Source organism: Lottia gigantea (assembly GCF_000327385.1).
Source record: "Lottia gigantea unplaced genomic scaffold LOTGIsca_168, whole genome shotgun sequence".
Taxonomy (NCBI): Eukaryota; Metazoa; Mollusca; class Gastropoda; family Lottiidae; genus Lottia; species Lottia gigantea.
In genome coordinates this window covers 335,854-349,169 of record NW_008708100.1, presented here as the reverse complement: position 1 = coordinate 349,169, position 13,316 = coordinate 335,854, and the positions used below count along the sequence as shown (strand labels likewise).

The window sequence follows — 13,316 nt, the reverse complement described above, 5'->3', positions numbered from 1 at the left end:
GTCATAAAATTCTACCCACATTAAAGTATTAAATTTGATAGTGCAAGAACTTGTTGGTCGGTTAGTTTAAGACGCATAGCATTACTTTATCAGAAATTTGCTGATCTTACGAAATAGTAACTTTCAGAGGTCACTTACAAATTGAGAAGTTTGGATTCATGTATTGTTCATTATTAACCTATAAGGTACTGAAACTAATTACATTGTATAATATTAAATTCATGTTCTTTAAATACTTACTTTTCATTATATTCAGCTATCAACAAGGGATCAAGAATGTTTGTTTCTGGTTCCCATGTACAATGCCTGAAACAGAGAAGAAATAATTTAATCCAAACTACAGCATTTAAGTAGATCTGTTTCTTTGATTTTTTAATTAGTCATGTTTCAAGATACCTGATAACACAAATATCTGACTGAACAAAACTCAATTGACATGATACGAAACGATGTAATTAAAACAGCTGTAATTCGGGATTCATATACTGGTATCGATTACCCCCTTAAAAGCTTTAGATTTTGCTTGTGTTGACTAGCTGTAAAGGTCTGTTTTTTGTATTTCCAATAATTAGATATGAAGCATACAGCTATCATACAAGATCATATAGATGTGACTAAGTTCTTTGCCTCTTTCTGTTTCTTGCACTCATTGTTTATCTGTGTCATGAAGTATGTAGAGCAAAAGTACGCTGTTGTTATTCATTAATAACAATATATATATTTACGAAAGTAAATTATATGCAAAAGATTGAAACAATAGTATACTTATCAGTTCAATACGTTCAAACACAAATATTTTATACAAATATCTCCTTCAATTAATTAAATGCAAAATTTAGTCAAACCGTGTTTTTGTATAGAACCTTCCCAATGAAACATTTTTTGTATTATTAGAAAACTGAAACTACAGAACAATTAACCTTGAATCGCTATAAACAATTAACTGATATATTCTTGACTTGTTTTTATGAGCTACTATCAGCGGCAGGACAATAATTTCAATCGATCACATCTCACCGAATTTCTCTCCAACGACCTTCAAACATAAATTGATATGGAAATAGTCAACACAGGGGGCATTTCAAAGTAATAATAATTAACTTGGATGAAGAACAAATTACACATAATATCTTTATATCTATAGAAAAAGACTGAACCCGGATGTATAGATTTAGATATAATTACATATTAAGGAAACACCCAAAATGAATGAATAAAACAAAATTAAATGAAATCGCTAAATAAGCATCAAGATCAACGTATCACCAACAGTACATAAATGAATGCATGTAGAAAAGCGAACAATGTACTTGAAATGATCGAATAACATGACTAGACGAATACAAGAAACAAGTAAAATACTAAATTATTGTTTTTTCTAGTTATTCAAGTGTGAAATTCAAAGTAATACAATACATTTAATACAACACAATACGTTTAAAAAGTTATATGTATTCAAAAGACTTATTCTAACATGTGTATTTATATCGGGGACAATTGTATAGCTTGTACTTCTCTTACAGCTTTAGATATAAATGTCGTCAGATTATTATTATATTATTAGAAACCAAGTTTAGTAACCCACAGAATGCACACGAAACGAATCCTTTATCTTATCTGTATTTTAACCAGATTGGAATAACATAAATTGGGGATAAACGTTGAAAATTAATGTGTAGATTAATACTGACATACATTCCCACCCCTAACAATTCAAACAATGTATCTGATGCTTTCCTTTCTACAGACCGACTGAGCTCATAAGATCGTTTTTTATGATTTGTTTTAAAACGTGAGCCGCTTACAAAGGTTGCATGAAGGTCTGATAATATGATCTTAAGACTGAAATGAGTATTTATTGCATTTGATATATCCGATACTCTCTTTAGAACGTATTTATTAATAGATCTACTTATAATATCTTATATGTATTAAATACATGTTGTAAACGGCGTAGAATTTAACTTATATCCTGTTTAGAAGGTCTGAAATCCGGTTCGTCTACATCTTATCTTATTATTATGATTCTATTGTAAGATTTATAATCACACAAGCACTTGTTTCCACGTTTGAAGACATAAATATATCTAAAATAACATGTACTGGAATTGGTCAATCTGTTAAGTACGCATAAAGAACACTGACCGTTGATCTTGGAATGACAAGATGGGGACATGGACATTGACCACCTTTAACTTTATTATGAACAAATACTGTATTTGCAACTTATTGCAATGACGATGACGATGATCTTTGTGATAATTTCCGTCTCAAATTTAAACACAGAATCTCAAAGGTGCAATCATATCAATAATATACGGTTGCTTGTTTTGACACACCCAACGTTAGATTTATCAAATATATTCGAATTAAAATGACATGATATATAGATATATTGCCTGAGGTTTCAAGATACGTCTGATATTGAACACTTTCTCTTCAACACCGGAATACTGATAATTCTGAAATTTGTGAAATCAAAATTTAAGGACTGTCAGAAACCTTTTATATACTAGATACCACACACAAGGTTCGAATCATATGTCCAGTTTGTTAATACACATGTACCTGCAAACATTTTATTAAAATGATGCCTGAAAAGGCCTGCCCTAATCATTATTATACTATCCTTCATTCCATTGACCTACCTGCCAAATTCAAGGTCATCAATCCAAGAATCGTTTGCAAAATACCAACTCTTTATATACCCGTATACATGCTCTACAATTGATGTATTGGGTAATATTTTAACAGTGACAATATAGATGGTACGAAAGAAGCTCTTAAACAGACCGTTATCTGTGATTTTTCCTAAATTACATGGTGCAAACGATATTTGTAAAAAAAATCTGCAAGAGCTAATATGGTACACCTTTTGATAATAACAATTGATTTATCAGACCTTATATATACAATATATACTAAATACATAAAGTAAAACTATGAACTGTTGAATATAGATAAGTAAATATGCGTAGGCACATGTTAGAGAAACAATCAATAATCATCCCAATATCACATCAATATAACTTTCACATTTACTAGCTAACACCTACGTTTATCAGGGCCTCAGCCATTTAATCTGACGATTCAGCGTTTGTCTTTAGGACAATCGGCCTCGGCGTTTAAAACAATATTATACTGACAGCTTTAATTACACTTGAGTCTCATTTGTCATGTTCTTTTTTTGATTTTTGTCTTCAAATTTGACTTTCTAGTTCCTTATATGCACTTAACGAAGTTCAAGGCTGAATATCATTGCAACAATATGGCTGAAATGATTATAAAGATTTTATTCCCGTTTGTTGGCTTATCAGATGCATGATATTTAGATGCATAACTGATGGTAATTACAGGACTTTCTAAAACAAAAGCAATACAAGTCACTCTCAAACATCCGATGTCCACATAGTTAATAATGAAAGTATTCAACAGTCTCACAATAACATTACAAAGTCATAATTGTGATTCGATCTAGATACGAGGGGGTTTTTTTTCTGAGATCTAAAATCCAATCTATCACTAAACTACCCAAACTTTCTAACGCGGACGTCACTGTAGACATCAAACTATCATTACAGTGTTATATAAGTAAAAGGCGTTTATATTCAAATAAATAAGGTCAATTTCAACAGTTTAAATAGCTGTCTTTATCAGGCTATAAATATCTTTAATACATTGCTAAAGAAACTGTTATCAACCTTAAATATGTTATTTCATATCCAAAAGTCATAACATTATACTATTATAATTTTAAAGAATTAGTTTATGACAGAATAAGCCAATTTTATCACTTTCCCCTTAGCCTATAAGTATTAATCCACTAAAGTTGTATCCTATAGCAGAAGTTTGTGTAACGTTTCATTTGTAGCAACCAATTACGTAATATGAAAGCAATATTTACTCGTCAAAACCAGTCTGATAGTCTGAAAAATACACGATCAGGGGACTTGTGGAACATTACTGATACTGGTTCCACTCGGATGAATACTCTGTGGACACACGTAATCTCTGGATCGATCATGGATTGTTTCAATTGACAGCGGATTACACAACAATCCGTCGCGCTCTCGAGACAGTGAGATAAGACGAGACAGACATGAATGACTAGTATATGATACATCAATTACTAATCACATAGCAACCAGACTTCATAATATCAACAAAATGTATTACTAATAGTTTATTTGTCATAACAGATCACTTCCTCTAACTAAATACGTGCAACATATTAAGTTTATCTATAATAATAATTAGGCAGGTTATACTATAAGCATAGAATCCTCGTCGTCCGCTGTGATATTTATGCTATGCTGCAAATCGTTTTAACTTGCCATTGTGTTATACAGTCCACTGTCGTGAATCTCTTTATGCTGAAATCTTGAGCCATATTCTGTTAATGAGCAGAACTAGATTCCATATGTACATACTATTGCGAGAATTCTTTGTATCAATATTCCCTGTATCAATATTATTTAGCTTAATTCCACCTTGTCAATGCTATGCTGCTACAACCTTTTCCACTATGCTATATAGCATGAATCAACTCTCTCGATGTTGTTTGACCAAATCCAAGTACCCTCTGTCCTGACATCTTCTTGGGTCATAATGCTCTGACCTAAGAAATTACGTTGTTTGGACTAAACGAAAGTCAAGTAATATGAGGACATAATATAAGCTGTCAAACAAATTGTATGTTTCCCCTTTTCTTATGCTTCCTGTTGATACCTGTCTAAAACCAGCTACTTTTCAGATAATTAGAGGCCAGCATATGCTTCTACCTGACATCCATGAACCGCAACATCAAGCTACCCTGCGATAAATCCAACTTGATTCCAGTGTCGCTAGGTACCATTACAAACTGATGTAGTGCTGCCCGTCAAACACAATGCATCACAACATGACTGAGCAGCACTTACCTGATGTCAACAAAGAAGCAAAGTATGTCATGGTAATAAAGAATATCAACTTACTTGATAGAATATCCCTTCCATTTTACCAGGTACTCTCTGCCACCCTGCAATTAAAAATGGAAACCAAAATGTCAGTTAGACTTTAAGTTAGCAACGAGAATTAGATCTATACAATAACAAACACACGGTCGGCATTTAAATCTATATCACCGGTGGTGCGCACGATACAAAATCGCTCAAATTCCACATAAAACACGTTGACATTTGGAAAAAATTATGAGATTGCAACAAAAAATGTATAATCTAACTGTTCCAATTTCATTTACCTTGCGATATCGTTTCTTTCGGATGAAATCGGCCTGAAAAACACGTTCTCCAAGAATTGATAAATCCATCTTACTCGCACTATTGTAATATTGTTTATGATCCTTCACGCGCTTCACAGAATGTTCTATACAAATTCACCTAGTGACGTCACAACCAAGCGTCGCGTTCTGTTGTATAGTCTGATTTATCACGACGTAGAAATGCTGAGGGAAATTTCCATTTCTAAACAAGACTTTGTGACCGTGGCTATTGCTAACTGGAAAACTAGCGTTCAAGAAATAAACAAATCAAAATAGTCCGATTCAACTTATCGAATACTAATTATCCAATTTTGTCCAGTTTTATCTTGTTTTTGACATTTGTATAAGCAGCATTTAAGGCGATTCTGAATCAGAACCCATCATTATATAAACTGACTAATGCTTAGTTACGGTAGAGTGAAGGGTTGCTGGGTCGATACGTGAATATTAGAAACTATAGTAAATGACTGTTTGTCATAATATTGTGAAATAGTCAAATCATCATGAGTAAGCTACCATTATAATGTTTGTTATTTTTAGGGTGTTATTAATGAGGTGTTCTGCATTAATTGTCGTAACTTGGCATGGGCTGTGGAGTTTAATATATTATAGGTTCCAGGTGTTTTGATTTTAATAGCATTTAATAACAAAAGCCCATCACTAATAATGAAATAATGGCAAATTCAACCACAGGGTTCAAAATAAGGCATTTTTCATTTTTTTAACAGGTGATGAAAGGCTGACACAGGAATCAAATTACACGATTGAGAAAAATCTTTTAAAAGGGTTTTGACATTTGCGAACTAGAAATATAATTGCCCACTAAACATAAATAGATGTTGCTAAAATTTATGAAAATTACCAAACATATCCTCCTACACCTCTGATTTTACAGAAAATTTCATATTTTTGTGATAACCAGTTTTTCAGTAGTTGATATTTTGGAAATCTTCTCTCTATTTTTCTTTCTCTTTCCCACAGGTTAATTTGGGTCGCGTGCTTCGTAGTGGCAGCTAAACAATACGCGCGTGACTCGTGACAAAATCCGGATTAGAGTCTATAGTCTACTATTTATAGTAACAAACTTAAAATGTCATTTAAGCCATGTCTGCACGTGCTATCTCTTCAATATAGAGATCAGTCTTGCTAACTTGCACAATACTTCCAACAGCTGTCCCTTCGTAGCACTTGTAGCAAAATTTGCTAGACTTCAAAAATTCAGATTGTCTAAGCAAAGCAATTTGAATATCGTTCTTTGATACTCAAATGTTTTAGAAATTTAATGTTAAATATTACAGAATAACAAGGCGTTATAAAAGATATTCCAATAACCTCCCCCTAAAAAACATAAAATCAGTATAGTCCTTATTCTGAAATTAAAGTTATTCCTCTTTTTACGTTACGAGGAATTCAGAATCAAAGCACCCGAATAGTGTAGCATATGTATATAGCAAACGACACAACAATTTTTAGGCTTTCATTTATTTGAATGTATCGAAGAAGTAAAAAGATTAAGTAGTCATATATTTCAGCCTTGTAATTGTAGAATGCGGAAACCTGTCAATGTCAAAGCGACATAGCTATCTGAAGATTTACAAAATAAAATTTACGCCTTAATAAATACGGATATTTAAATATAGTGTCTTGATCATTTTACTGCGCAGTAAGCAGACGACAAGTCATCACGAGACCCAGTATGTAGTCAGGTATTCCTGAACGGTTAAAGTGGTCCTATTTATATGAACCATAAACTTGATCTGTTCTATTAAAGGGTTAAAATTGTATAAACGTCTTACTTAGCCTACATCGGGGAAGTGAAGTTCTGACGATGGTTTATCCATTAAGTCCAACGAGGAAAGTACAAAGTGATTCTCCCAAAAGGTAGACCAGACACGAAGGCTACTTTCGGTATTCAAAGATAGTATCGTTCATGGTTCATTAAACGGTATGGGGCACTGTCAACAATTAACTAGGTTTATATGAGTTATATTTCAAAATGGCAAACAATCAGATCAATGAGCTCCAAACCCAACGTGACAGATTTGCATAAGTGACTTTAATTGAGTTGTAGAGCGAACAGGAAGACTTAACTTTATGGAGGTGTCATTTCAGATGCGGTACGATAGGATCAACGAGTATTTCCTTCAGGAAATAATCAGAGTGTCTTCAGAATCATCTTAGATTAACTTAAGAAATTCTTATAGTATAACATAATGTACATAAGGAGCAGATAAGGACGGCGTACGGCAAAGGAATATCGAGTCGGTAGAAAATATACATGTAAGAATGATGGACGGATTTCAAAACGATTGACCCTTTCTATTATCCACTTGACCTATCTAATTCCACACCGTCCACCAAAAAGGACAATACCTGAACAAGTCGATGCTAAAGAAATACGCTATATTCCGCAGATGTAGGCAATTCTGCGTGAAAAAAACATTTTTAGAAAGATTTAAAGGTTGCAAAATGTGTCCATTGTTGCAATAATATATTTAGTATATATTCTTTTACAGAAACGCAAGATTTCTGCATTTGACAATGGTAAACAACGAATAAGGTGAACAAAAAATATAATATGGCAGTAGACAGTTCTACACTAATATAGAAGTAGGCTTTGGTGCATGTTCCTTTAGCAATACGTAACATCATATAATGATCATAACATGTTACGTTGCTTAAAGTGATACTACGTCTTAGAATGAACATAAAATGTAATTCTCAAGAATGGTCAATATGAGTAAATATTCATCAGTGAACTTACCTGGTGTCATAAAGTTACAACAGAATCCCTGTAAAATCTAGAAAATTGGAAAATTCATAAAACTAAGTAATTAGTGAAAAACGCTTAATCATAATATTAAGCGTTTTTCAATAGTTAATTGCATTTTTATTAAGTTTTTTAGATTTATCGGATTATATGAGGATCCTGTTATGTTATTTATGACACCAGGTATATCTACTGATGAATATATGCTCTTATTGGCCAAGTATAAAATTTTTAAATTTTATGTTTATTCTAAGACGTAGTATCACTTTCAGGAACATGGTTGGGGAAATAATTTATGTAAATCATAATTCATTATCAATCCATATGCACTTTCTACTTCTAAATGTCGTTTAAACACTAAAATATCAATATTAAAATGTGTGTGATTAAGATTAGTCCAGGTCAGCGAAGATTAACAATTCATTTACTCACACTGTAACGTGGTTTCATTAATGAATCTGTTTCGGACTATCAAATTCAGTATTTCGATACCCAGTCTATTATATTTGAAGAAGGTTGTTCCATGTGGGCATATTACAATACTGCCCACATCAGCTCTAAACCTTTGAATGGAATAATTCAAGAGTTTGATTCAGGTTTTTCATCTGTTATATGATTAAGCAGCCTGCTTTAAAGGTAAGTGGGGAAATATTTTGTATCGGGCAGTTAGCACTTTCTGTGACTCTTTTGTGTCGGACAAAGTATCTCATTAAAACAATCAACCACAATGGAATGGAATTCTAAATGCTCATCAGTCAGGAATTCGATGATTAATTTCTGACTAATCAGTTCCAAAAGGGACCGAGATCAACACTTGAAAAATAGAAAACTGTATTACACATCGATACGTCATCAATGTCTGTGAGGAATGACTAAGTTTGCAGACGACAGTATAGTTTTGATTCCTTATATGGCATCTGGGACACATCGTTAGTTATATGGTATTGCTTTGATATGTAAATAAAAATAATATGTCCCAGTATTAATTTATTGAGTCTTTATAGATCTTTTGATCACGTATGGAATTATACGCAATATGGGATGTATAAACTGACAACATATTTTAGACTTATATAACATTTTGATTATAACATTCTTCAGCTGGAAGTCTTAAATAGTGTATGTTTTTTTTACTTGCTTAGAAACTTTTACCACTTTTCATCACCATCACATGCGTCTGGCTGCAGTAAGACGTAAAACTCCGTTTCATTTCATGCAGAGGGTCAGCACTCAGCACCCTATATCACTCACGTACTTAAACTATGCAATTTGTGACTATAATTGGTGATGACATTTTATATAAAAATGGACAAATCGCATGACTTTAGTTACAATTGAATTACATTTTAAATTAACTTGTTTATAAAAAAAAACACATACTTTTACTTAATTTTATAACACAAAATAGAAAAATCTCCACTGGCAATGAAAGAAACAAGATTTTGTTACTGACTTTTTTCTTAATCTTTTCTTGACCTCAAAGAAATTCGTGTTTAATTGATCCTTTTTGATAAAGCTTTTTCTGATAGTGTTCTGTATGTAAATGTTTCATTGAATGCCTATATGTAGAAAAAGTCTGTTGAGTAGACAGCATTCAACACCATTGCAGCTTGATTTCGGATCTTTCGGTGAATTATTTTGTAAAGGTGGAAAGATGATGTCCGTTGCGGTGTAGGTGCGGAATGATCGCTCAATAGAAAAAAGAATTAGTGAACTTAAGCCGAAGACACATAAATGCGGGTGCGATGCCTGCGTTGCGGTAAACCGGTGCGATTATGCGGTACCGTTGCGACAGTTATGACACATACGCGCAGTTCACTTTTGCGTTAAATTTGACTGAACATGGCATGTTGACGGCTTCCACTCTGTAATAATGGGGTTTCCTCACAATGACGTCTGAAAATAATGGAAATCACCTGCGGCACAGCTGCGTTTCATAGGACTTTTGGTCCGGTGAAACGCAGCGGTGAAATATAGCAACGCACCGCATCAGCATGTATGTGTTATGTCAAATGCATAACCTTGTTTATTTCGATCTGGTGAACGCTGCCGTGAAATGAACGCAGCGCATCGCCGCACCCGACCACGAACCGCATGTATGTGTCTTTAGCATTACGAGATACGGGTCTGGACTCGATGCGGACACGATTCGCTTCTACTATTTTCTATTCTATCTATAATCCCGCACCTACAACGCACCGGACATTGTCGATCGTCTATTGCCACCTCTAGACGTTTATTCTCAAGGCTAATCGTTAAGTGTCCAATCCCGTTATATATCGAGGTAATACCTTTTTCAATCCGGTTTCCCCTTGTCAGTGATGCAGGTCGAAGGGATTGACATGGTAAAGGCGTCTAGTCGTTCGAATGCAACATTAAACTGAGGCCTCGCGTGCCAAAGACTGTACACGTTAAAGATCTCCCGAACGTTGGAAATTGAAGCCGCGAATAGACAATGTACGGTGTCCGATGCCGTGTACAATATAGAAGAAAATAGAAAAGTGAACACACGACGGGTCCGGACACGATGCGGACACGATTCGCTTCTACTATTTCTACTGTATCGATGATTCCACATCGCACACCGCACCGAACACCGGGCTTAATCTTTTTTTTTACATTAAAACCTGATAAATTATTTTTTTGCTTTTTTTGTACAATCTCAACATTGTTCTACATAGATTTTTTTTAAACCATACATGTTAGTGTAGCAGATCCAAGGTAATGCCTTGTCGATTTTTATTTCTGCTCAAAATCCTTCATTTGTGTAATTATTGATGAGCACAAAATACATTTTTTAATCATATTGTTTGTCTTTTGTACAAGTTATTCACTATAGACCTATTATTTATACACTTTCTAACACATCGTTTGTTTTACTTTTTTTTTTTACAATTTTGCATTGTGTTTTTTCGCTTTCCTGTCACATCGTGTTATACCAGATAATACTAAATAACCCAAACATGGAACACGTTGCTTAATGGGACAGTCTGATTTTTAAAGTAAGTTGGAGTATTTTCTTTTGCTCAAAAAAGTGTATGAAAACTATATACCAAAATCTAGAGAAATATTTGACTTACAGTATCGTGCTGTTAATTTTAGAACGCCAATCCTATAGTTAAAAAGGTTTCAGTAAATATTTTAACATCAGTAAGTTTTATATATATGAAATAATATAAAGCCATTATAAGGCCAAACATTAAAATTAGATCAAACTTTTTAATTAACTAATAAATACGCTCCGTTTTAATCACCATTTTAAGATTGATCAAGTTAATAGCATATTTCAGAAATCTTTTCGAATATGACTTACAATGGTTTAAATAAAGACAATATTGTACACTGCCCTTTTAATTACATTAACGACATAATGCTATATTTTCACAGGGTATCTTAAAATGAAGCACATAAAATTTTATTTTCTGATGATTATTTTTCAATACTTGGCAATCACGCATCTTAAATTTTTCTAAACTATAGCCCATGGGCTAGCACCAGTTAATAAATTTTCCATTTGTACTTGGTAAGTCTTCGGAGCATTGACTTCCAGTAATCATGTGACAAAACGTTCAACTTCGAATGTTCTGGATCACCATAAGTGATAAATTTGGAATATCGATCAGTGGCGTTTCAAAGGGGGAAAAGATTGGCCCGGCTTTTGCACCCAAAATTTTAGGCCCCTACTCGGCCCCCACCTAATGTATCCTATAAACGCCACGTATATTGATCATATTTTAACGTTACTTTGTAGAATGAAATGCATATTGGTGGAGCTTATACAATGAAATTTCTAGACTGTGTTCCTTTCATGTAGATTGAATTCGGATGATAAATGATTATAATAATATCAATAAATTGCGCAGTTTAATAGTTTACATTATTAGTGAGATGTATGTTCTCCATGTTATTGCAATGTTCCAATTGCTAAACTGAAGGTTTTTGGATCGATCGTAGCGAAAATCAACTCGTTTTCACCCCTTGCAGTGATGTAGGTCGAATAATTTGGATTGGAATAATCGTCTTGTCGTTTGGATGGAACAATATACCGTTGTATGCAACTAACTGTGCACCTAAAATATTCATTGACATAAATACTAAAAAGAGTAGTCTTATGCCACTGTCCAGGCAAAATTTCCCTCATTGCGCACCGCATGACGTTCAATTTTCACTAGCCCAATTAAGTGTAGACAAAATTTGGACTCTTGGCTTTAATCTTTGAAAGGGATTGGCTCGCCCAACTGTCTTAGTCTCAGAAACTGTTTTTTTAGCTAAGCCATTCGATAATAGTGTCCACAGATTACCTTCAAATCAATGTGCGACAAAATTATCCGGGTTTGAAAATCAAAAAGACAAATTGTCTTTTCTTCAGACTGTGCTCATACATGTATATAGAAAAGACATAAAAAAATGAGGAGAAAATTCAATTTTGGTACATTTCTAGTACTTCTGAAGACTACTAAACATATATGCAAGACTCAAATCAACCCCATAAACTGATGAATCTGTCCCTTTTAACTATATTAAAGAGATTTACTATAGCAGACAAAATAAATGACATCAGTTTTTGTTGTACGCGTTATTCGTACACATGTATATGGAATCTCAGCTGTACTAGGAAAATCCATGTTCCTGTAGCAAAGGTAGTATCAATGTGGATCATATCGCACCGTTGCTAAAGGAACATGAGGAAAATCCTGCTCAGTGCACTACACAATTAATACGAAGTCAATTTACAAGATGTGATTTCATTTGTATAAAATTCTAAATTAAGTAAAAATAAAACAGTCCACGACATCTTTACCATTAAATCATGTATTATTACTCGATAATGTGTCTACAAAATGCCATATGGTACTGCCACGATATAGGTCACGCGTTACCTGCACGTTCCAGAACATTGAACAATGGAATCAGAAATGCACCTGGCACGTGGAGTGTTTTGTTAAAAAATTGTCTTAGAAGCTATGACAGATGTTTAGATAATACCTACATTTGTACATTAAATGAAGGGAATCTGGCTGAATTATTTTAGAAACTGTTTCCCTAATATTGTTTGCCTTGACCACCCGTCGCTCGGTCAGAACTGCTTGATAATACGCTGTATAGATCCTGTCCGATTTATACGAAGGATCACTGTCATCAAGAACAAATATTTTAAACACAAGTCAGTTAGACACAGTACTTTAGGCCTAGGAAAAAAGACATGGTCATGATGGAGGAAAAAAGCCTTAGAAAAACATAAAATGACGTGTGTCCAGACTAAAATCTTTCCAAAGTCCAAATATA

General features: G+C 33.7%; 1 protein-coding gene across 1 annotated transcript; it reads right to left on the bottom strand.

Annotated features, from left to right (window-relative positions):
• Positions 1-236: 236 nt before the first annotated feature.
• LOTGIDRAFT_141834 (hypothetical protein) lies at positions 237-5,308 on the bottom strand (the record flags this gene model as incomplete). Its single annotated transcript, XM_009051465.1, has 3 exons — positions 237-306; positions 4,974-5,017; positions 5,240-5,308. The coding sequence occupies 3 exons, from the start codon at positions 5,306-5,308 to the stop codon at positions 237-239; spliced, it is 183 nt and encodes a 60-aa protein (XP_009049713.1).
• Between the last annotated feature and the right edge of the window lie 8,008 nt (positions 5,309-13,316).